This window comes from Pseudoliparis swirei, chromosome 2 (genome assembly GCF_029220125.1).
Source record: "Pseudoliparis swirei isolate HS2019 ecotype Mariana Trench chromosome 2, NWPU_hadal_v1, whole genome shotgun sequence".
Classification (NCBI taxonomy): Eukaryota; Metazoa; Chordata; class Actinopteri; order Perciformes; family Liparidae; genus Pseudoliparis; species Pseudoliparis swirei.
The window spans coordinates 425,170-450,119 of record NC_079389.1 but is presented as its reverse complement, the minus strand read 5'-3'; the positions used below and the strand labels follow the sequence as shown (position 1 = coordinate 450,119).

General features: G+C 46.3%; 2 protein-coding genes across 3 annotated transcripts; one reads left to right on the top strand and one right to left on the bottom strand.

Annotated features, from left to right (window-relative positions):
• Positions 1 to 70: 70 nt before the first annotated feature.
• LOC130199264 (magnetosome-associated protein MamJ-like) lies at positions 71 to 21,251 on the top strand. Of its 2 annotated transcripts, none has more exons than XM_056422600.1 (7): positions 71 to 160; positions 316 to 375; positions 3,093 to 3,198; positions 4,167 to 5,225; positions 6,417 to 6,480; positions 20,669 to 20,793; positions 20,985 to 21,251. In XM_056422600.1, the coding sequence occupies exons 2-7, from the start codon at positions 331 to 333 to the stop codon at positions 21,014 to 21,016; spliced, it is 1,431 nt and encodes a 476-aa protein (XP_056278575.1). In that variant the 5' UTR covers positions 71 to 160; positions 316 to 330; the 3' UTR covers positions 21,017 to 21,251. The 2 variants fall into 2 exon arrangements, with proteins under 2 accessions (XP_056278575.1, XP_056278584.1); XM_056422609.1 differs by having other exon boundaries at positions 311 to 375.
• Positions 9,554 to 11,939, bottom strand: LOC130199286 (uncharacterized). Its single transcript, XM_056422644.1, has 2 exons — positions 9,717 to 11,939; positions 9,554 to 9,596 (listed from the first exon to the last, which is right to left on the bottom strand). Exon 1 carries the CDS (start codon positions 10,775 to 10,777, stop codon positions 9,869 to 9,871), a length of 909 nt encoding a protein of 302 aa, XP_056278619.1. The 5' UTR covers positions 10,778 to 11,939; the 3' UTR covers positions 9,554 to 9,596; positions 9,717 to 9,868.
• Positions 21,252 to 24,950: the final 3,699 nt, after the last annotated feature.

Here is a 24,950-nt window from a genome sequence, read left to right as displayed (position 1 = left end):
CAACGTGAGAACAGACAACACGGGAGGGGGCGGAACGCACTTTCATGTGTGAGCTCCATACAAGCGTGTTTTAAAGGGGGCAGAGCCACGTCGGTGCACCCGGAGACCCGCTACTGAGACCCGCTGACAAGAAGCGTACCACCTTCCCACCTCTCGAAAGGTAACGCACACATCTGGTCCACATTGCGTTGAGAAGAGTCTCTTCTCTGTAGGCGGAAACAAGTTCACGCGTTACGATGCTGAGTTAACCTGTTGGACAAACTGTTGTCTTGGTCAAGAATGTCTTGATTCGTGTGAACTTCATGTCCAGCACAGGCACTGTACGGAAAGATGGCGGCTTCCTTACTGAGGATGGGACGTCAGGGCTGTGTGAAGGTAACCACCAACAGGTCCTGGGACAGGGTGTATATGTGTACGGATTGTAAAGATCTCTCAGGATAATTCATAATTTGAATATTGGGATATGTAAAATAAAGTGAATTGAGTACTGGGTTCTCATTAGGTCGTCAGGGTCGTCCTCGTGTCTGCTATCGGACATAGAACAAACTGATCCCGTCCCTGAAGCTAGCTCCTCTCTGTCTTCATGTAGCTATAAGCACACATGTGAGCCAGTAGGTTACTATTCAATTCAGTTTATTTAGTATAGCCCAATATCACTAATTACAAACTCCCCTCAGAGGTCTTTACAATCTATACATACGACATTTGACCGCACATCGGATCAGGAACAACTCCCCATAAAATATGCTGCATTGAGGCAGTAATTCATGCAAAAGGAGCCCCGACTAAGTATTGAGTGCATACTGTACACTAGACATACTGGTCAGTAGGCCATTTCTGTCTTAAAATTACTTTTTTTAAATTAGTCTTTCGTAATATTCTAATTTTCTAAGTGAGTCAACTTGGGGTTTTCATTAGCTGCACGCCATCATTAATTAAATTAAATTCAGTTTATTTTATTTAGCCCTCAGAGGGCTTTGCAATCTGTACACCTACGTCACTCCCTGACCTTTAACCTCACATCGGATCAGAAAAAACTCCCAAGAAAACAGTCTTTCAGGGGGGAAAAGGTAAGAACCCTTAAGGAGAGCAACAGAGGAGGATCCCTCTCCAGGATGGACAGAAGAATAGATGTCATGTGACCAGATGAACAGAGTTACATAAACATACTTGCTGCCTGTTGGTTGTGTGACTGCATGCCTTAGGGCTCGAACCAGACGCGAGCAGCTGGTCCTTTGCTGGACGGGTCAGGAATGTGACGAGCTGTCCTTCTTAAAATGCTCCAGGACATGTAATGTGCTGGAATGGATCCATAAAGCACACAATAGATTTAAATGTAAATATAATAGGGCCCACCGTTTCCTCCATTCAGAGCATATGAGGGTGAGAACATATGGAAAGCCCCCCAGATTTTTTGCAAATTATCGGGCGTCATGCCCACGAGCAGTAGCTTCATACACATGTAGAGGCAGTTGTAAAGGTTGTAACCATCTTCATTGTGTACAGTCTATATTAGATCAGGGATCCCGCAGACACCTGGGGCTGTTTTGTAATAAGCTTAGCAGCAGTTTAGTTTGTTTTGTCTGGAACAAAACCACGTGGTCTCTAAACCCAGTGCAAGTGTCACCTTAACGCCACTAGAGGTCCTCATAGCGGAGGTTGAGCTTAAACCTGCTGCATACTGTGTGCTACTGAGCCATAACTATTTCATACACAACCTCAATGGTAAAAAGACCCGGAACAATTTAAATCTCAAATCGGTTCAACTCAACATTATCAGTTAAGAGCTCCAGAACAGAGCGTTTTCAAGAATACCTTCTAATACATCACCAAGTTGGACTTTAGTTTTTATGTGTAAAATAAAATGGCTGCAGTGAACACAACTGTATTGATGCTTAACTTTAATCTATGAGGACAGACTCAGTGTGCAGGGTTCGTACGGTCATGGAAAACCGGAAAGAAATCATGGAATTGAAAAATTGTTATTTTCAGACCTGAAAAGTCCTTGAAAAAATGAAATCCCAAAAGTTTTGGAAAAGTCATGTAAATTGTTATATTCATATGTTCAATTACGCAGTTTGATTAAAATAATGAACATTTATATAAATATTTATTCTTTTAATCAAACTATTGTCATTTAAGGTATATTCTTGTGTATATGTGAGATTTCACAAAATGTTTGGTCATGGAAATTTGGTTTCATAGAAAAGTTTGGAAATCCATTGGTCATGTTTATGAAGCCTGAGTGTGACAAGCTGACTGCACCTATCACCTGTTACTGTCAGAGCTCACTGGTGATGCTATGGGGACCATTAGGCTATGGGGAGCATCAGACTATGGGGACCATCAGGCTATGGGGACCATCACACTCCAGGGACCATCACACTATAACACTATCAGGCTATGGGGACAATCACACTATGGGGAGCATCACACTCCAGGGACCATCACACTATAACACTATCAGGCTATGGGGACAATCACACTATGGGGAGCATCACACTCCAGGGACCATCACACTATAACACTATGAGGACTATCAGGCGATGGGGACCATCACACTCCGGGAATCATCACACTATAACACTACGGGGACCATCGGGCTACGGGGACCATCACACGACGGGGACCATCACACTACGGGGACCATCACACCATCGGGTTATGGGGACCATCACACTACGGGGACCATCACACTACGGGGACCATCACACTACGGGGACCATCACACCATCGGGCTATGGGGACCATCACACTACGGGGACCATCACACTACGGGGACCATTAAACCATCACATTCTGTGGTGTGAGACTGATCCCTGATCTGGGAGTTAAAGAAGGAAATTGCAAACTGGCAGAAGTACGCAAGGGTTTTAAAAAACAGAATGATTATTTTGTGTACGTTTCCTCAAACATCCTATTTTATAAGTGTACGCTCAGGGACTCAGCCCCTGGTGTCGCGTCAGATAAATGTCAAAACCCAGGCTGGCCCAGTACTCCCAGTGTGGTTTGTATTGCTCAACTACCCAATAGCTCATTGCTCCTTTTTCAAGGTAAGAGAAAAGCTGAATGTGCTGTGTGTTTTTTGTCAGTGTTTGCAGGCTGAGAGCTGGCTTACCCTGAAGAGAGCACCTGCAGCTGCAGCACTGAGCACAAAATCTGGAGGTTCCAAGAAGTCGCCAAAAAAGACCAGTTCTGGTAGGTTTCAGAGAGTCGCTGCTGTCGAGCATTTATCAAATCAAGATCACACTTCAATGTCGACGGAAGTTTAAAAACCGAACATTACTGTTGATTGCTAGGACAGTCTGACAGACATACAGTCAAATGACATTGTGGGAACACTGTTGTAGGAAAGGTTAGGAGTGAAGTCATGGCAAACATGCATACCATGCAGCAGCTGCATCATGTCATGCATGCTATTTGGTCTGAACTCTAGAATCCAGTCTGCTCATAAATAATACTCCCTGCTGCTTCCACACAGTAAAGGCAAACAGCTTGTTAATTGAGCACTGGCATGGTACTGGTACGTTGCATCAGCAGATCCCCAAAGCCCCGGTAGCTCGATTGGGACTGAAGGTGGATTGGTGCATCGGCAGGTTGAACCTCTTCTAACATCAGTGAGAATATATTGGTATCATTGACTGCTTTAACTGTGATTCAGCAATTTACTCTCATTTCTATCTTCCTCCCACTTTTCTTTATTATTACGCAATTATTATTATTAATATATTTTTTTTCTTTCTCAGAATTCTTCCGTTCTGGTTTTCCTTCCACAGCTTTTAAAGATTACTTTGCTTTGCCACTGTCCCATCAGCAGACTATGGTTGCATTTAGGTCCTTTTGATAATAATGTACTCCTTTTTTATCTCAATATAAAGCTGCTGTCGTCAAGGTTACAGTTGTTCCTGTCAACAGCTTTCTCTAGATGTTTCTATCATACCTTTTCTGTATCCCTTAACTCAAAGGCTTGTGTTATTTCTTTATTTTCCTGTAAACTGGAAACAGATACCACTTTTTAGTATATCTTCTAGGATTTAAAAAAAATTGTCTAGAATGTTAGCATTTTGTTAAATGTAGGATTATATTGGGCATTATTATGTCATTCAACCATATACATATGTTAAAAAAAAAAAATCATCTCGTCTATCTGCCCTCCTTTGTCCTAGACAAAGTCCAGCCTAAAACATACTTTGATGTAGAAAAACTGATCCAGCACAAGTCATATGAGTTTCCCAAGAAAGGATCATCAGCAGCCGCTGCACCAGAAGCAGCAACTAGATCAGTCGCCGAGGCCCCACCCTCCGTGGCAACTACCCCTGTGGTAGAAGCGGCTGCCGCTATCCAAGTTTCTGAAACTCCCTCATCAGTTGAGGCCACACCGGTTATTGAGGCGGTTGCCGAAGCTTCACCTATTGTCGAGGCGGTTGCCGAAGCCGCACCTATTGTCGAGGCGGTTGCCGAAGCCGCACCCATCGTCGAGGCGGTTGCCGAAGCCCCACCTATTGTCGAGGCGGTTGCCGAAGCCGCACCTATTGTCGAGGCGGTTGCCGAAGCCGCACCTATTGTCGAGGCGGTTGCCGAAGCCGCACCTATTGTCGAGGCGGTTGCCGAAGCCGCACCCATTGTCGAAGCGGTTGCCGAAGCAGCACCCATTGTCGAGGCGGTTGCCGAAGCCACACCCATCGTCGAGGCGGTTGCCGAAGCCGCACCCATCGTCGAGGTTGTTGCCGAAGCCGCACCCATCGTCGAGGTTGTTGCCGAAGCCGCACCCATCGTCGAAGCCGCAGCCGTAGTCGAGGCGGTTGCCGAAGCCGCACCAATAGTCGAGGCGGTTGCCGAAGCCGCACCCATCGTCGAGGCGGTTGCCGAAGCCGCAGCCATCGTCGAGGCTATTGTCGAGGCTGCTGCCGAAGTTGTTGCCGAAGCTGCACCCATTGTCGAGGCTGTTGCCGAAGCTGCACCCATTGTCGAGGCTGCTGCCGAAGTTGTTGCCGAAGCTGCACCCATTGTCAAGGCTGTTGCCGAAGCTGCACCCATTGTCGAGGCTGTTGTAGAAGCTGTTGTCGAGGTTGTTGCCGAGGCTGTTGCTGAAGCTGCACCCATTGCTGAAGCTGCACCAGTGGAGAGCACCGAGGAGCTGCTGAACCTCGCTCCGGTGTTAGCTGAAGCTGCAGGATGGGAGCTGCAGGCAGACGCCCCCGCTGAGCCCGTTGAACCGCTTGAGGGTATACACTACAACCACCCCTCCCCCACAATCCTTTTCCTCTGTGGACTCTGCAGTCCACCAGAAGTCACTTCACCATTTCTATGAATATACCGTAGTCGTTTGTGATGAGCGTTAAGGATAAACCGTAAAGATACCTGACATCACAAATACTCTACTTTGTGTTCTGTCCTTGCACAGGTTGTTCCTTCGAGTCCCTCAGTGATCCATTTCAACCCTTAAACAATGTGTTCCCTTCTTCATGCCATAGTCCACTCCTGCCCCACGCGGCTGGGTCACCTTGTATTTCGCTGTAACTCATTGTCTCATGTGCTGCTTCCGCCATCTGCATATGATGCATGTCTTGGCTGCACAGCATTTCGCCTCCAGCTTTTTGGCATAGTTCCTTTTACTTTCTTTACACTTACTAATGTCTGCCTGCTAACTGCACTCCTTTTGTTTTAAATCAAATCTTTTCACCTTCCTGCAGAAGTAACTCTGATCTGCTCTTCCCACCCTTTACTCATACAGATGTTTTATGTATTTCTAACATCCCCACTTTCATTCCCATTCTTAATTCAATAACTTCCAAATTCAGCACTGTCCATCTCCCAGATGTTATGGTTTTATGGAACTGTTCTGCTTGACTTTGTTTTGGTGATTGTTAAACATGTTTCCAGAGGTGAAGGAGAAGGTTGCAAGCTGTCACCTTTTATTCATTTTCCTTCCCTCAAACTTCTCTCCGCCCCCTCTTTTTTCCCTTACACTAATCACACTTATTTGGGAGTGGCGTGGTAAAATGAATATGTAATCAATTCCTACATGTGTGGTCCTATTGTTGGTTGTATTTTGTTAATGTGGGAATGTAAACTTTCTTTCACGGTATAAGCACCCTGGTTACTGTGTGTGTGGAGCCAAACTTGAAGATTTTATATTTGTTCTTAAAGTTAACTGTTAAGAATGTGTTTGATTTTTGGCAACCTTAATGTATGTAGATTGTTGCCGAGCATGACCTATCACGGCAAACTTTTCAACCTGTCAACTGACTTGAACACCTTCTTACGGCTACTCTGTCTACACCTCCCAGGTGCTGTTATGTTCATGAGGGTTACAGTTAAAATCGGATTGGTTGTTGTTTATTTGTTCTAGCCAAATGGACTGATGGCCATACTGTGAAATGTATTGATTTTTCTTTTTTCTTCCTGTGACTCAGCTCCAATGGACCCAATCCAGAAGCTCTTCTTGGACTCCATCCGCGACTACTCAACAAGAAGCCAGTAAGTCTCACTAACCTCACCAAGCACGCTTTCTTCCCTCAACTTTCTAGGGCACCAACAGGTATAGCTAACCTAGACGTAGCAGAGGTTTAAGCGGTGGTGCTGGATGTCAGGGCAATGCCATCTATAGAAACTATATCATTGGATAATGAATAGGGATGGGTATCGTTTGGGTTTTTTCCGATACCGGTGCTAAACCGGTACTTTTAAAACGATACCGGTGCCTAAATCGATATTATTTTTTTTAATGCACATTGAGGACATTAAAAACCTCATCGGCCATATTCCCTGTAGAAGCCGTTATCATGGAGCACTGACAAACAACGGATATCAGACTGTTAACATACACCAGGCCTATTCAACTAGCGGGCCGGATACGGCCCGTTTGAGTTTAACTACGGCCCGCAAGACTGCCTGCAAATCAGTATAGCTTGGTAAGAAAAAATAAAACTGACGGACACGCCTCTTTTATACATTGAGACATCTAACCCAGAGCCATTGAGTTTCACTGTTGCCTCAACCAAACCTGTATGGTTACATCTTTATGTTACGCACCCGTGTTGGTTGCCGGTGTTACACCCCTCCTGGTTTTCAAACCTACTGGTTTCCCTATGAGTGCGTTGTGTTCTCTTCACATCTGCAGTGGGGCTCTGTCTCGCTCACCAGATTCGTCACACATTCACAAACATATTGCTGGAGATCTTCAAGCCACCGTTCATATCCATTTCGGCGATTACGATTGTATAAGTGAGCAGCGCATCACAGCCACGGATGAAGAAATACATTTTCGAAAAAATAAAAATAAAAAGATCGCCCGACCTGGTTTCGATCCTTTCACGCAAAATGAGTCTGCACTCAAAGACATGCAGTCTGTGCGCTGCGCCACCAGATATTAGTTTGAGCTCAAGTAATTTATATATTGATGCATTAAGTCACATTTCTTATGTTTTCATGGGAACAGTTTGGTTGAAGGGATCTGAAACAACTGGTTACCTTGAGCGGATATTTACACTTTGAAACATGTTTATAGTGATGCTTGTTCGCAACACTTTTGCCACACAATACCGACGCATTTTCGTGTGTGACTGTTTACCTGTGGAAATATACATTACTGTTTTTCATTTTTAGCCATTATTTTATCAATATTCTGTGCGGCCCTCACACCCCCCGTGATTTTCTTATTCGGCCCACTTGCTACTGAAGTTGAATAGCCCTGACATACACAATATATGTTCTCCATTATATGATGTGATATGTTTTATCATGTGCAGACTTTATAGGGTTAATCCTGTCACTGTTTTGATGGGCAAAGAGAACAACCAATCAGAGGTACTGAAGATGACACGTGACAAATAAAGTTTTGCTTCTGACAGCGAGAGTTCAGTACTGAAACAAAGTGACGCCCCACGGTCTTTATTCCGCCGTCATTATATTCCCGGTAACACCGGGTATACAGCCGGGATCGCTGTACATCAACACATCTGCTAGCAGACTGTCACGCTCGTAGCTAGCGCTAGCTACGAGCTAGTTTAAACATTAATTTATTATTTCTTGGGCTACTTTTATGAATGCAAGACTTGCAATCAACGTTACGGTACTAATCTGAGTTCAGGCTGCGTGTCATAATCGGTCTCCACGTGTTCAGGGGGACCGGTGACGGTCTCCCCGTCGCGTCCAGCCTGAAGCTGGTGTGCTCCACACGGGTTCACCCAGTCACACACACGGCGCATGCCTCCGCTCTCAAAGTTAAATATGATAGGCTGTCGTAACCTGCTGACAGGGCGGAGTCACCAGAGAAGTTCACAACAATAGTTTTTTCAGGGCTCTCAAGTTTTGAAGACAGGCAAGCGTGAGATTTCCATCAGCACCCGATACAGCTGACCGTTGCGCGCGTCGGCATCGAGCCGAAAAGAGTTGTTGACGGGGGGAGGGGGTGCTAGTGACTATTTTTTTGCTCCATCCCAATGCGCGCAGACCGGCGTCGGAGCTCTGCAGCGGAACAATCGATCGGCGTATTGAGCACCCCTGCATTCAAGCATTAAATAGCCGAGAGGTTTTTTCAGCGTGAGGAATTCGATGTGTGGCGGGAGTGCGTGAGATGAGACCGAATTGCGTGAGTCTCACGCTCAATGCGTGAGACTTGAGAGCCCTGTTTTTTTCAATCTCAATCGGCTCAGGCACCGAAAAGAAGCACCGAAATGTGCGTTGCGTTTCGGTCCGGGTAATACCGGTTGTATTGGAACCGGTACCATCTTGGCACCGGTTTCCGGTACCCAACCCTAATAATGAATGACTCAGGTGTTGTATGCAGAGTAAAATAACTTCAGTTTTGTCAGAGTTTAACATCAGGAAATTGCAGGTCATCTATGTTTTTATGTCTTTCAGACATGCTTGATGTTTAGTGAGCTTGTTGGTCTCCTCTGATTTGATCCATAGATATAATTGAGTATCATCTGCATAACCATTGAAGTGCATGGAATGTTTACTGATATTGCCTAGAAGCATGTATAAGGTAAATAAAAATTGGTCCAAGCACAGAACCTTGTGGAACTCCATGAATAACGTTGGTGGTTATCGAGGCTTAGTGCGGTTCCTTTAATGCCAATCGACTGATCTAGCTTCTGTAATAAGATGTGATGGTCAATGGTGTCGAACGCAGCACTAAGTAGCACATTACGGAGGGCCTGCTTTTACGTTTTAAGACTCTCGCCAAACTAATCGAGATTCTTCCAAGTTGGTGGAACTTTAAAGTGATGAAGTAATTTAAGTTGTGGAAGGTGGCTGGTGCTCCATGGACTCCAAAGGGCAGGACTTTATAGCGATACAGGCCTTGCGAGGTGCCAAATACGTCTTTTCCTTGGCTCCTTCTTTGAGGGGTACCTGCCAGTTTCCTTTGTACGGTCAAATGTGATTCCTACCCCATGTCAGCATGGGGTAGGAATCACATTTGGAGATTTCAATTTCTTAAAATCATTGCAGAATCTAATGGTGCTGTGCTGCCCTCAGTATATGTGCTGTTATACACCTCGGCAGTTAGACGAACTCCTTCCTGACATCATGACTCTGAAGACCCTTGTCCGTTGTCCACAGGTTTATTGACATAGGAAAGTGTAAAACTAAAACACACAAAGAGCATAATGAATACAATGACTCGATGTGCATAAAACTTCTCAAAACTAAACAGTCACGAAAATAATCATCTGCAATCATGAGTAACAACACAAATCAATACGTACCAACGATGCTATCAAAAGGTACAAGATGTATGCAGATTCCACTGGATTACAAAACTAATGAAGACAGCGTCTCTGAGCCATGCTCTTGTTTACTTCCTGATTACAAGCTACCGGAAGTTACGGGACATTTCCTGTTTTCAAAATAAAACGTATTAACATGCTGGCTTAACAATTGTAACAAAACACTCCCCGCCTGGCGTGAATACACGCCACTCAATAAATCCTAGACAGTTCTCTTCACTGGGCCTCTGGGGGGAGAAGAAGCACCATCTCAGAAACAGGCCTAAGAAAAATTGAGTCCCTCCTGTTCGTGTGACCTTGATCTCGACCTTTCGCACCTTCCCGTCTTCGCTGGGGAAGGTCTGCGTTACCAGTCCAAGTGGCCATTCATTTCTTGGTACTTGGCTATCCTTGAGGAGAACAACACTTCCTGGGTTGATGTTCGGATGAGTGGACTGCCACTTCTTGCGTGCCTGTAGTGTCGGGAGGAATTGCTTTCGCCAGCTGTCCCAGAAGGTGTTGGACATGTGTTGGACCTGCCGCCACTGGTGTTTGTAGAGGTCTGAAACTCCAAACTCTCCAGTAGGAGCAGAAAGGACATTCACTTTTTGAGTGAGAAGAGCAGCTGGAGTAAGTATAAATGAGTCGTCAACGTCAGTTGTCACTGGAACAAGAGGCCTGCCATTTATAATGGCTGTCACTTCTGCCATGAAAGTCACTAGCACCTCATGAATAAGTTTGTCCTTCAGACGAATGAACATGGAGTCCAAGATTCTCCTTGCAAGACCAATCATTCTTTCCCATACACCGCCAAAATGGGAAGCGTGCGGAGGGTTAAAGGTCCAAGAACAACCTTGGCCTGACAGGAAAGTCTTTATCGTTGTGTCGTCAATGTTTGAAGGTATCTTCAACTGCTTGCAAGTACCAACAAAGTTGGTGCCACGGTCTGAGCGGATGTGTTTGACAGGACCGCGCACAGCAAGAAAGCGCCTTAGCGCGTTGATGAAGCTGGATGTGTCAAGGGATTCTATGACTTCAATATGAACCGCTCGTACGCTCATACACGTGAAGATCACGGCTCATCGTTTACTGTGGGAATGGCCTCCTCTTGTTCTACGTGAAGAGACATTCCAAGGGCCGAACACATCAAGCCCGACATTCGTAAAAGGCGGTTCCGTCGAGAGACGATCTGCTGGAAGACTGGCCATCTTTTGAATTGTAAGTGGGGCTCTAAGCCTTCTGCAGGTTACACACTGATGGATGATGCTGCTCACTTTTCTTTTGCCACCAACTATCCAAAAGCCAGCTGTACGAACAGCCCCTTCTGTAAAGAGACGGCCTTGGTGATAGATTTGTTCGTGGTGATGCTTGATGAGTAAGGTTGCAACCTGATGTTTACCAGGAATAATCACCGGAGTCTTTTCACTCTGATCAAGGTTTGCATTGTAGAGGCGGCCTCCGACTCTCAGAAGGCAGTGTGTGTCAATGAAAGGATCCAGATTTTTGAGAGGACTACTTTTAGGGATCTGCTCATGTTTTTGGATACATTTGATCTCTTGACTGTAGACTTCCTCCTGTACTGCTTTAATGATGATGTGCGACGCTTGATCAGACTCAACAGTGTATCCTGTTTTGCAACGATGCCAGCCCTTACAAGGGCTGTTCTTCAAGGTCATGTTGAAAAGACGGGCTATGTGTATGAGACGAATAATGGCCCGAGTTAGAGACTTCCAGGATGAGAACTTTGCGAATCGTTGAGAACCAAGCTGCTTGGATGTTGTTGTAGTACTCAAAGTGGACACCAGAGGGCGAATGTCTGGGTCTGAACCCGGGTCGACAAGCTCGTAGGTGCTCTCTGCAGCACTTGTCTCCGGTGTGTACAGAGATTTGGGTCCACTCAGCCAGTTTGTGTCGTTCAAATGGCCTGCAGCAACAGAACGTGTAGCGTGGTCTGCAGGGTTCTGTTCTGTTGACACGTAGCGCCATTGATCTGGGTGAGAGGATCTTCGGATACGTAATACCCGGTTACTTACATATACATAAAAGCGCCTGATTTCATTAGAAATGTAGCCAAGGACTACCTTGCTGTCTGAGTGGAAGGTTGTAGCATCGAGCTGAAGGTCTAGTTCTGACGAGATTAAGTCTGCTAACTCCGCTCCGAGCACTGCTGCGCAAAGTTCCAGTCTTGGAATTGTTTGTTCAGGACGAGGGATCAGCTTGGCTTTGCCCATTACAAATCCCACATGGTTGTTTCCAGCAGAGTCAGTTACTTTTAGATATGCCACAGCGGCGATAGCTTTCGTGGATGCGTCAGAAAAGACGCACAATTCCCGTCTGACAGCTGCTGTGGGTGAAGTTGTAGTGTAGGCTCTGGGAATAGAAAGCTGGGACAGATCTTTCAAAGATGATCTCCAAGATGTCCATGCTTCCTCCATTTCTTGGGGTAAAGGTGAGTCCCAGTCGCCGTTCTCAGTTGTGAGTTCTCTCAGAATAGCCTTGCCTTGTATTGTGACTGGCGCTGCGAACCCTAGAGGATCGTAGAGGCTGTTGATTGTGGACAAGACACCCCGTCGAGTGTAGGGTTTTATCTCATCAGAGACGCTGAAGTGGAAGCAGTCGGCCTGGAGGTCCCAATTGATTCCAAGACTACGCTGCATTGGCAGCGCATCTGCATTGAGGTCCAAGTCTTTAAGGTCTTTTGCACGATCTTGGCTGGGAAGGCCTCCATGACCTCCTTGTTGCTTGCTGCGTTTTTGTGCAGCCTTAAGATTGATATGGAGTGTACATTCTGTGTCTTTTCAGCAGGTTGACGGCAGCTTCGACTGTGGGCAGAGACTTCAACCCGTCGTCGACATAGAAGTTGCGCATCACAAAATGTTGGACGTCAGGGTCGATGTGGAGCTCACTACCCTGAACAGACTGGTGCAGTCCATGAATCGCTATTGCGGGGGAAGGACTATTTCCAAAGACGTGGACCGTCATTCGATACTCCACAATGTCTTTGGAGGGTCGTTATCTTGGAACCATAGAAAACGTAGGAAGTTCCTATCGTCTTCCCTTACTGAAAAACAATAGAACATCTGTTCTATGTCCGTTGTAAAGGCAATTGCTTCCTTTCTAAAGCGTATCAGTACACCGAGCAGTGTGTTGTTCAGATCAGGCCCGGTCAACAGCACGTCGTTGAGCGACACACCGTTGTACTGGGCGCTGGAATCGAAGACCACTCGTATTTGTTTTGGTTTTCTTGGATGGTACACACCAAATATTGGCAAGTACCACTGTTCTTCATCCTCACTGCAGGGAGGGGCTAGCTCAGCGTGACCATTCTTGAACATATTTTCCATGAAAATGAGAAAGTGGTCTCATTTCAGGCTTCCTATCAAAGTTGCGCCTGAGCGACTTGAGACGGTTTAAAGCTTGTGGCCTGTTATTGGGGAGCCGTTGACGTAGGCATTTAAAAGGTAATGGAGCTACCCAACTGTTGTTTGCATCTTTTCTTAGCCCTTCTTTCATTATTTTCATGAAGGAGATGTCCTGGATAGACGGAGCCATGTTGTCGTCGTCTTTGGTCTGCTTGAATATGTTATATCCTAGGCTATCAACTTCACAGTTTGATATCTCCTCAGGATGTGTTTGGAGGTGGTTTGTGACCTGGGTGTCACTGTATTTTTCTTTTACATTGAACACGTTAGGACACGGGTCAAAGAGTGTAGGGCGTCCCCGTTCCGTGGTGTTCGTGAAGAAGGTGTTGACTGTCTGTGGTTTGTGAACACGGCCTAAACATACATTACCCACGATGACCCATCCTAGATCCAACTTCTGAGCATAAGGTAGGTTGTGTGGGCCATTGACCTGTTTGCGGACTTTATGGACTCTGATAATATCCCGACCTAAGAGAAGCATAATTGGGGCCTGTGGGTCGATATCTGGGATGAGGTGTGCAACTGACTTTAGGTGCGTGTGATGAAAAGCTGCATTAGGAGTTGGAATCTCATCTCTGTTAATTGGGATGTCATCACATTCTATGAGGCTGGGTAGTGGGATGCAGACGGTCCTATCCAAAGATTCCACAATGTAACCACTGGCTCTTCTTCCTGTCGCTTCCTTTACTCCAGCACACGTTTTCAATGAGTAAGGAGCACTTGGACTTTGGTCATTGAAGACTTCGAAGAACTGTGAACGAACTAGTGATCTGTTGCTCTGTTCGTCCAGAATCACGTACATCTTCACTGCTTTGTCAGCGTGACCGGCTGGATACACTTTCACAAGGGATACTTTAGAGCAGGATCGGTCCGTCACGTCTCCGCCACAGACATCTGTACATTTGATGGTGACATGGGGTTGTGGAGAGCTATCCTGCTCCCCGCCATGCTCTGGAGCCAAGTCCGTGCCTTCAACCCAGGGTGCAGGTCCAGGGTGAAGCGCTGTGTGGTGTCTTTCACTTTTACATTCATAACATCGAACATTAAATGTGCAGTTCCTTGCAATGTGTGATGATGAAGCACAGCATTTGAAACAGATGTTATTCTCTTTTAAGAATGTCTTTCGGTCTTCGATGTGCTTTTCTCTGAATGTACGGCATTTGCGTAGAGGGTGAGGTTTTTTATGGATTGGACACAGTTTGTCACATTCATCGAATTTCGTTGGAGGGTCTCTAGAATCAGAGATGGCTTTTGGAAATATCTCTGTTTTGTTAACATAGACTTCTCGCTGTCTGTTTGGCTTCCAAGCTGTTTTTTCTGTCTTGGGAGACATGTCTGAGTGAGAGACAAAGCTGAAACTTGGGTCATTTTTGACACTCGCTTCATTGCTAACAAAGTTTACGAAGCAGGCAAATGGGGGATATGAAACGTGATATTGCCGCTTGTAGGATGCCCCAACTGATGCCCACTTTTCCTGCAGATTGAAGGGGAGCTTCTGTACAATTGGGTTGACGCCTCTCGCTGTATCAAGGAAAGAGAGGCCGAGTAGCTCTCCTTCAGCTTTGGCTGACTCTAGTTCCATTAAAAGATCACTCAGCTTTGTTAGTTTAGAATAATCTCGGTTTGTTATTTTTGGAAAGGCGTCGATACGTTTGAACAAAGCATCTTCTATAACTTCTGCGGAGCCGTAAGATTGTTCAAGTCTGTCCCATATCATAGCCAAACCTGCTGCCGGACGATTGATGTGTATCGCTCTTATGTGCTCGACGTGTTCTGCTGACTCTTTGCCGAGCCACTTAAACAGGAGATCCATTTCCTCGCTTGGTGTCAGGTCTAAACCTTTGGTTGCGTTCTGAAAAGAACGTTTCCAGGCTCTGTAGTTCTGAGGTTTGTCATCAGAATCAGAATCAGAATCAGAAACAGGTTTATTGCCAAAGAATGTTTTCACAAACAAACGAGGATTTTTTTTTGGTGGAAGGTGCACAAACAAACAACAATCAACGCGACGGAAAGACAACAAATAATGTGAGAGTGTTTGGGTGTGTGCTTTAGTTAAAGTGCATGTTAAAGTGACGTGTGTGGAGGAGGGAAGAAGAAGGAGGAGGGAGGAGGAGTGGGAGGAAGAGGGAGGAGGAGGAAGAGGAAGGAGCGGGAAGAAGGAGGAGAGAGGAAGGTGGAAGAAGAGGTGGTAGTCCTGGGGGTGACAGTCAGTCAGTCCCGGGGTCCATTCATGAGCCCGACCGCCGACGGGAAAAAGCTTTTGTTGTGGCGGGTGGACTTAGTCATGATGGACCGCAGCCTCCTCCCGAGGGAGGGACTCGAACAGGAGTGTCCAGGGTGGGAGGGTCGGCGACAATCTTTCTGGCCCGCTTCAGTGACCTGTAAGTGAACAGGACCTGGAGGGAATGCAGATTGCATCCGATAACCCTCTCGGCCGAGCGGATGATGCTCTGCAGCCTGCGCTTGTCTTTGGCTGTGGCTGGAGGGTGCCAGGCGGTGATGGAGGAGCAGATGATGGACTCAACGATGGCCGTGTAGAACTGTACCATCATCTTCCCTGGCAGGTTGAATTTCCTCAGCTGCCTCAGGAAGAACATCCTCTGCTGGGCCTTCTTGGAGATGGAGCCGATGTTCAGCTCCCACTTGAGGTCCTGGGAGATGATGGAGCCCAGGAAGCGGTAGGACTCCACAGCGTCGGGGAGTCACACAGGATGAGAGGGCGGGTGGGGCTGCATTCCTCCTGAAATCCACAACCATCTCCACTGTCTTCAGAGCGTTGAGCTCCAGGTTGTTCTGGCTGCACCAGGTCACCAGGTGGTCAGTCTCCCACCTGTAGGCGGTCTCGTCCCCACCAGAGATGAGTCCAATGAGGGTGGTGTCATCCGCGAACTTTAGGAGCTTGACGGACTGGTGACTGGAGGTGCAGCTGTTGGTGTACAGGGAGAACAGCAGACGGAGAGAACACAGCCTTGGGGAACCCGTGCTGGTGGTCCGGGAGCCTGAGACGTGTTTCCCCAGCCTCACGTGCTGCTTCCTGTCGGTCAGGAAGTCTGTGATCCACCTGCAGGTGGAGTCGGGCACGTGCAGCTGGGAGAGCTTGTCCTGCAGCAGGGACGGGATGATTGTATTGAAGGCAGAGCTGAAGTCCACAAACAGGATCCTGGCGTAGGTTCCTCGGGAGTCCAGATGCTGGAGGATGTAGTGAAGGGCCATGTTGACTGCATCGTCTGCAGACCTGTTGGCTCTGTAGGCGAACTGCAGGGGGTCCAGGAGTGGGTCGGTGATGGTCTTGAGGTGTGACAGGACCAAGCGTTCAAAGGACTTCATGACCACAGAGGTCAGGCGACGGGCCTGTAGTCATTGAGTCCTGTGATCTTGGGTTTTTGGGGACGGGATGATGGTGGAGGCCTTGAAGCAGGCTGGAACGTGGCATGTCTCCAGGAGGTGTTGAAGATGTCGGTGAACACCGGAGACAGCTGGTCAGCACAGTGCTTCAGGGTGGAGGGGAGACGGAGTCCGGGCCCGCTGCTTTGCGGGGTTCTGCTTTTAAACAGCCTGTTGACGGCTCTCTCCAGGATGACGAGGCGTCGCTGAGTTGATGGAGGGTGCTCCAGAGGTGTGAGCCCTGATGGGCTGGGGAGGGTGGGCTGATGGTCTGTGGCTTGTTGGTGGGGCTGTGGGGATTGTCTCAGGACTGCTCCATTGTCTTTCAAAGCGGCAGTAGAACTCATTTAGCTCGTCTGCCAGAAGCACATTGTTCATGGAGTGGGGTGATTTGGGCTTGTAGTTGGTGATCTGCCTGAGCCCTCTCCAGACAGAAGCAGAGTCGTTTGCTGAGAGCTGCTGTTGCAGTTTCTCAGAGTACAGTCGTTTAGCATCTCTCACCGCCTTGCTAAACCTGTATTTGGACTCTGTGTACAGGTCCTTGTCCCCACTCCTGAATGCCTGGTCCTTCTGCAGTCTTAGCTTCCTGAGCTCCGCTGTGAACCAGGGTTTGTCGTTGTTATAACTCACCCTGGAGCTGGATGGAATACAGCTGTCCTCACAGAAGCTGATGTAGGAAGTTACAGCCTCTGTGTACTCATCCAGGCTGTTGGTAGCAGTCCTGAAGACATCCCAGTCAGTACAGTCCAAGCACGCCCGTAGATCCTCCAGAGCCTCACTGGTCCACTTCTTGAACTTCCTCACCACAGGTTTGCAGAGCTTTAGTCTCTGCCTGTATGAGGAATCAGATGAACCATGACGTGGTCAGAGTTTCCCAGTGCAGCTCGAGGGACGGCGTGATAGGCCCTGCTGATTGTTGTGTAGCAGTGGTCCAGAATGCTCTTCTCTCTGGTAGGGCATTTAATTAACTGTCTATATTTAGGAGTTCGTGGCTGAGGTTTCCTTTGTTAAAATCCCACAGTACAATAACTAAGGAGTCCGAGAAGGTCCGCTCCACACACCGTATCTGTTCGGCGAGGATCTGTTGTGCCTCGTTCACGTTCCCCGCGGCGGCATGTAAACTCCGCCAGGATGAATGAAGCGAACTCACGTGGGAGTAGAAGGGTTTGCAGTGAATGATAAAGATTCCAGGTCCGGCGAACAGTGCTGTAGAATCACCGTTACGTCGTTGCACCAGCCGTTGTTGAGGTAAAGCAGATTCCTCCACCCTTTTTTTTCCGGAGAGCTCCGTGACCCGGTCCGCTCGGAACAGCTGGAAGCCAGCGAGCTGGAGCGCAGAGTCTGGTATCGAGCCACTAAGCCATGATTCCGTGAAGCACAGAACGGAGGATGAGGAGAAGTCTCTGTCTCTCCCACCAGCAGCTGGAGTTCGTCCAGTTTGTTGCACAGTGAGCGGACGTTGGAGAAATATGCCCGCAGCGCTGTACGAGATCCCGTTTCCGTAGCCGCATAAGCGCCCTGAGCGTTCCCTCTCCGCCGGCGTCTCACCGCGTGGGCGAAGGTGAGCACACCTTTTACAAAAATGTCCAGTAACTCCACAGAAGTTAAAAACGTTGGAAGTAAATCCGCTGGAGTTGTTCCCCTGATGTTCAAGAGCTCTTCTCTGGTGAAAGAGCTCTGGGAATCCCAGCAGAAAACAGTATTTAAAACGAAAACAACAAAAAACATCGCGCACCAACACACCGAGGCGACCGTCCGCGGCGCCATCAGGATATTGAAATGAAGTAGGCCTGTTGCCACAAGCTCACGACGAGCAAAGTATCTCACGAAGTCGCTAATGTTGGAATTGACATTATTGGTGTTTGAAAATGTGGCATAGGATTTAAGGGCAGGATGACCTTTGCCGTTTTGAGGTCCAAGACTCTGCTCAGGAGTGGCATTATGGTTGTCAAACCGCACATTGCGTTTCTTATCGACATTTTCATCTTCATAGATGTAAGGCTGCTGTGAGGTGAGGCGAGTTGGTTGAAAAGCTGCTTTGTGGCTATGCGTATGATGGGAAGCTATATTGGCTTGGGTTGGATGGAATGAGTTGGCTTCGGATTTGATAGATGCAGCTGGAGTTTCGTAGTTAGGGCTTGGGCCTCTTTCTGTTACAACACCATCATCAAACAGCTGAGCTTCTGTGTTTTGTGATTTGGCTTGGTCAATCACATATTGTTCTGTGCGTTGTGCAGCTTCCAAAGGATTGGAGTCCAAATTTAACATGAAATGTCTTTCACTATTTGCATCTACCGCAGCTTCAAGGACTTCAGCCTCAGCTATGGCTGCGGCTGTCTCTTTCTTGTAATTGAACATTTCTATTGAGGCTTCTAGCTTAGCTTTTCCTAGCTTTAGGTTCATTTCCTCTTCGGCGTAGGACATGCGTGCTTTTGCTGCCTCTGCTCTTGCTCTTGCCTTTGCTGCAGCAGACCCCATTGATGATGCACGTGAGTGTGAAGCGGAACATGTAGCGCGGGACTGCGTCTTTAATTAACTTGCTTTCTCGGCCATGGCGTTGTCTGGTGACGTACCCCTGTTTAGAAACCGCTGTGATGGTCATCCACTGGCTGCGTGTGATGACGTTGTTCGTAGCGTCTGTCAGCTGGCTGCGTTATCTTGCCCGCTAGAAAGCCGTTGTTTTACTGTGCTGCCCTCAGTATATGTGCTGTTATACACCTCGGCAGTTAGACGAACTCCTTCCTGACATCATGACTCTGAAGACCCTTGTCCGTTGTCCACAGGTTTATTGACATAGGAAAGTGTAAAACTAAAACACACAAAGAGCATAATGAATACAATGACTCGATGTGCATAAAACTTCTCAAAACTAAACAGTCACGAAAATAATCATCTGCAATCATGAGTAACAACACAAATCAATATGTACCAACGATGCTATCAAAAGGTACAAGATGTATGCAGATTCCACTGGATTACAAAACTAATGAAGACAGCGTCTCTGAGCCATGCTCTTGTTTACTTCCTGATTACAAGCTACCGGAAGTTACGGGACATTTCCTGTTTTCAAAATAAAACGTATTAACATGCTGGCTTAACAATTGTAACAAAACAGGTGCGTTCACACCGGATGCGGCGAAAAAATTCTCTACGCGTCTGACGCAGCAGTCTTGACGCGCGTCGAAAAAAGTGTGTTCACACCAGACGCGTCGGGGGCGGAGTAATAAATGGATCGAGGAACCACAGGACCTCAGCGTACTTCCACTTTTTAGTGGACTGAGCTGCACTCCCACTGCGCTTCTCGCTGCTCTCTCTCTTCTCTCTTTGATACGTGTCTCTGAGACTTTTCCACCTACAGCGGCAGATCTCCTCTGCCATGAAACACATATGCCGGCGGTTGGTTGATAGTAAAGTACAACAAATAGCGAGAATAAAAGCAAATACATACATTCAAAACTTACCAGGTAGTCCCACGGCTTCTCCGACCTTGTTCCACGCTTTATCTTTATAGCTCCGGTTTCGGTAAGCATAAAGAGTTGTATCGTAAAGTTCGGGGTGCCCACAGACAGCGACAAAAATCTTTTCCTCCATTTTTTTCAACCGGCAGGACGATGACGAGCGGAGCTGCTCAACGCTGATTGGCTGACGCAACTATGACTCACGCGTCTTTGCTGCCGAAGTTGGGAAATTTCAACTCGCGCGTCGAGGAGCTGCGTCTGTTCGCACTGTTCGCTGAGTTCGCCCCGCGGCAAACTCTCTGTTCGTGCTGCTTCAAACGCGTCTGACGCGCTGCTCGCTGGAAAATACGCAGCTACGCAGCTTCGACGCAGCTTCGACGCAGCTTTGCATTGACTTAACATGTAATCTCGATGCGCGTCGAAATTTTGACGCGTCCGGTGTGAACACACTATAACAGTGCTATCCACAGAACAATTGGGCTGGACCAGTCACTATGTGATTCCTCAATACCCCTAGGATCGAACTGCCGATCCTCTGATTATTCAATTCAATTAATCATAAATAAAGTCAGATTCTGCACTTGCCTTTTTGAATGTGTACTGATGAGTATGCCACTCCCATATAATGCATTGATTGTGAGAGAGAATGAAATGGAGCTCTGCATAACTGATCGTTGTCCCCCTGTAGGGCTGCTGGGGGGCTCGTGGATGCGGGCTCAGAGTATGAGAAGGCCTTGGCAGAGGAGATCGCCAAGCTCCAGAGACTCTATGGTGGTGGAGACCTCACATCTTTCCCAAAGTTCCAATTCACAGGTGAGTTAACCAATGGTACTTGTGATTGTTGCCCTTTTGATTGAGAGGTTGTGTTTTTACTGATGATCAACTGTGAGTGCTTTGATCAAGTTTCAGAAAATCACTGAGACCAGCCAAAGTAGCATGAGGGACCTGAGTACGTAATCATAATTGCACTGAATTAATATATGTACATTTTCCTTTTTTTTCAGAGCCCAAGTTGGATGAAGTTGCCCAGAAATGAACAGCAGCACTTTGCAATAAACCTTTTGTATGTTTCCTTTTTCCTGTATATCTGTGTTGACAGTTAACAGACAAACCATCGTCTCAAGTTTTGTATGTGAGAATAGTTTCCACGGCTGTAGCCACGTAGTTTATGGGAATGGATGTACAAAATCTAATGTAGAACTGTGAAATGAGCTTTGGGTAGATTGAACCGTGACTCAGTTGAATGTGAATTAAAACAATGAATCCCTTTATTTGTTGTTTGCATGGCTCTTTCTGCTGCTCTCGGGGAACATGACTAGCATGACTCCATCTCATGTTAGAGCGAGAGAGACTTCAATTAAAGGAGTAAACTCTCTTTTTTATTTTATTTTTTACTGGAATAATGTAATTTAGCTGAGCCGAGCTCTACAACATGGGTTTTAATAAGAGAACAGCTCATTGTTTGAATGTGTATCATGTTGAATTGGAATTTGAGCCGAGTGAGACATTTATGCTGTGATTCAATTTATTTTGTAAAGCCCAATATCACAAATTACAAACTCCCCTCAGAGGGCTTTATAATCTGTACACATACGACATCCCTGACCTTTGACCTCACATCGGATCAGGATAAACTCTCATGAAATAGGAAAGGCCCTCTCAGTGGGTACAAAGGTAAGAACCCTTCAGGAGAGCAACAGAGGAGGATCCCTCTCCAGGATGGACAGAAGAATACATGTCATGTGACCAGATGAACAGAATTACATAAACATACAATGAATATGACAATGTTTGAATAACGAGTAGAAGACATGGACCACGATCCAGACCTCCACAATCCAAGAAACAGAAGGAGGTAGAGAGAAGGAGCATCAGCAGGACCACCAGGCAGGAGGCTCCAGGCACAGCCAGGTCCAATGGACCCTATGGAGGAAGCAGGGTTAGTAATGTATGATGGAGAGATGGAAGAGGAGATAGGTGCTCAGTGTATCCTAAAACGTCCCCCGGCAGCCTGCAAGCCTATTACAGCTTTTTCAGGGTCGGCCCTCACAAGCTTTGTGAAATGTTGGTCATCAACTCAAGGAAACAATATGTTCTCATGCAGGAGAGTTCAAGAACTGATGACTTCCCGTGGTGTGTGGAGATCAAGGGAGGCGGTGGTTATTAAAAGGTGGTTAGTGATGAAACATTCCAACTGCTGGAGAACTTCTGAGGAGTTCATTCTCTGTTTACAGAACGTGGAAAGAAGGTTTGCGGTGGAGGATGCAGACGGTAGGTGAGGTGAGGCACCTTGGCCCTGGGATTAGAGGTGGAAACGCCCTGTATTCATTTAGTGGAAGTCTTTCTGTTCGTGGTTTGTTCAAAGAGGGGAATAACCTCGCCTTCATTTCTCTTTGTCCCGCCCTCCCCCACATTTTGAGAACTTTGGAAATGAATCTCTTCTACTCTTCAACTCTTTCATCTTTGGTTGTCGTGAATGTAAATATCAATATTATTAATAATAATGTAAACTTACACCAATATTAGCCTACCCTAAAACCTGATTTATGATTAGCTTTCAGCTTTGTGCCGTCCTCAGACCCTTAGAGAATGGACTCTTGCCAATTCAATTCAGTTTATTTGGTATAGCCCAGGAGCACAGAAAGCAAAAGAAATGAACATCGCCAAATTAAACTTCAGTCCAACAGTTTCATTGCCTGGAATAACGCCGGGGATACTTCCTGATGCAGAAGTGTGTGATTCAAAAAGAAGAACAAGGATAAGGGGGCATTTTTAATGTGCATACAGTACAGGCACATATTGACAGGTGTAATGGCAATTTTATATATTCTTCATTTTATCCTCTTTGACACTATGTAAAAGAAACAATCACTTGTGGAGACAAATTATAACAGAGGAGAGGATGAAGACTATGGTATGTGGTATAATTCACAGGATCTTTCCTTTGAGTATCCTCATAAAACGGACCTGATCACTTGATTGATCATCGCGGGTGATTGGATCATATGGTCACTCATCGGACGATCTGATCATTTGATTACTCATCAAATGACCTGAAGACAAAAGTCTCCTTCTGGATCCTCCTTCTTCTTGTTTCCCTTAAATACATGTTGTTTCATTGAGTCTTCAGTTCACCCTTGGCAGACTCCTGAGGGACTCCGTGTAACGGTGACTCTTCTTGCAAGAATAAATGATTTCATAGACAAGTTCTGGTTCTTCGATATTCGTCATTTCAGTTTAAAAAGACTCAACCTTGGGTGGGGACAACATTTGCCGTTACACAGGTACTAGAGTTATGTGCAGGTTTTTACAGATGCATCAAAGAGTCTAGTGAACGAGGTATGAGTATTACCATTGTATTAGCATGTATTGTTCCAGAATGTAATGTCACAGAGGTTAAGTGATCACTGTGGGAGTATCAGTGTACACAGGATCATTGGTTCAGACTCCAGTTCATCATTTCCAGCTTACAGAACAGCCGAACAGCTGTTCAGACAGCAGACAGACATCCTTATGGAAATACAATAAACAATTTACAGAATTAAAATGCCCGGTGTGACAGCGCTCCTGTGGGTACCAGCACATGATGGTGTCAACGGAAATGAAATGGCTCTAAAAGAAGCTGCACAGAATCGATGCACTGAGGTTGCAGTCAGCTTCAGGAAACCAGGAACCAAAAGTAGTATTAAAAAGAAGTTGAAGGAAAGGTGGCAGAAGCAATGGGAGGACAGAAAAGAAGGATGGTTTCACAGTTATTATTATAATAATAATTGTTATTTATTTAAAAGGGACCATGTACAGTCAACACATACATGTCACCATTTGATGATCTGAACCAGATTGTAGCTACAGACAATTTGCATGTGTAGTCCCTTGACACACCATAATAAACATAAAACAATAACAAACATAAAACAATAGCAAACAGTACAGGATAAGACACAACAGTAGACTACAACAGTATATGTGGTAAGAAGACCACACAATACACACAATGCAAAGCTACAGTATAGCACATTAAAAGTAACTAATACAGACTTTTAAAAAGTGAGTTATACAAGCCAAAAATAATTTCAGAGGAAATAAGGGAATAATTAGCTCAGAGGAAAGAGGGAGATGTATTTGTGTATTTATTTGTATTAAATAATGGAAGGAGTAGACATCCTGATCCACACTCCATGCAGTTGGTGGCCTGTTGGATCCGGAAAGAAGGAACAGTGGATGACAGAGAGCTATAGCTGAGTGTGATCAATTCAATTCAATTCAATTCAATTCAATTTATTTGTATAGCCCAATTTCACAAATTACAAATTTGTCTCGGAGTGCTTTACAATCTGTACACATAGACATCCCTGCCCCAAAACCTCACATCGGACCAGGAAAAACTCCCAAATAACCCTTCAGGGGGAAAAAAAGGGAAGAAACCTGCAGGAGAGCAACAGAGGAGGATCCCTCTCCAGGATGGACAGATGCAATAGATGTAATGTGTACAGAAGGACAGATTTAGAGTTAAATACATTCAATGAATATGACAGAGTGTATGAATAGTTCATAGTAGGCATATTCCACGATGGAGACCTCCACGATCCATCAGGCAGATGGCGGTTGGGAGGAGGAGTGGGCGGAGTCTCAACAGTGGGCGGAGTCTCAACAGGACAGTGGCGTAGTCAGGAGCAGGAATTCCACGACCCAGACCTCGATGATCCATCAGGCAGATAGGATCTATGCCGTCTCATAGGGTCCGATGACCCCATGAGACGTGAAGTCAAAAGGACTCCAGGGGAGAAAGCAGAGTTAGTAACGTGTGATTGAGAGATGAAAATTCATCCTTAAGGAGAGAAAAAAGAGGAGATAGGTACTCAGTGCATCCTAAAACGTACCCCGGCAGCTATAAGCCTATAGCAGCATATCAAGGGGCTGGACCAGGTGAACCTGATTCAGCCCTAACTATAAGCTCTGTCAAAGAGGAA

What these genes read in the sequence shown, in the direction of transcription:
- LOC130199286 (XM_056422644.1), bottom strand. Translation starts at nt 10,777, where the DNA reads ATGAGCGTACGAGCGGTTCATATTGAAGTCATAGAATCCCTTGACACA.
- LOC130199264 (XM_056422600.1), top strand. Translation starts at nt 331, where the DNA reads ATGGCGGCTTCCTTACTGAGGATGGGACGTCAGGGCTGTGTGAAG. An exon ending in GACTACTCAACAAGAAGCCA is followed by an intron (nt 6,481 to 20,668) that starts GTAAGTCTCACT and finishes GTCCCCCTGTAG; the next exon opens with GGCTGCTGGGGGGCTCGTGG. An exon ending in CCCAAAGTTCCAATTCACAG is followed by an intron (nt 20,794 to 20,984) that starts GTGAGTTAACCA and finishes CTTTTTTTTCAG; the next exon opens with AGCCCAAGTTGGATGAAGTT.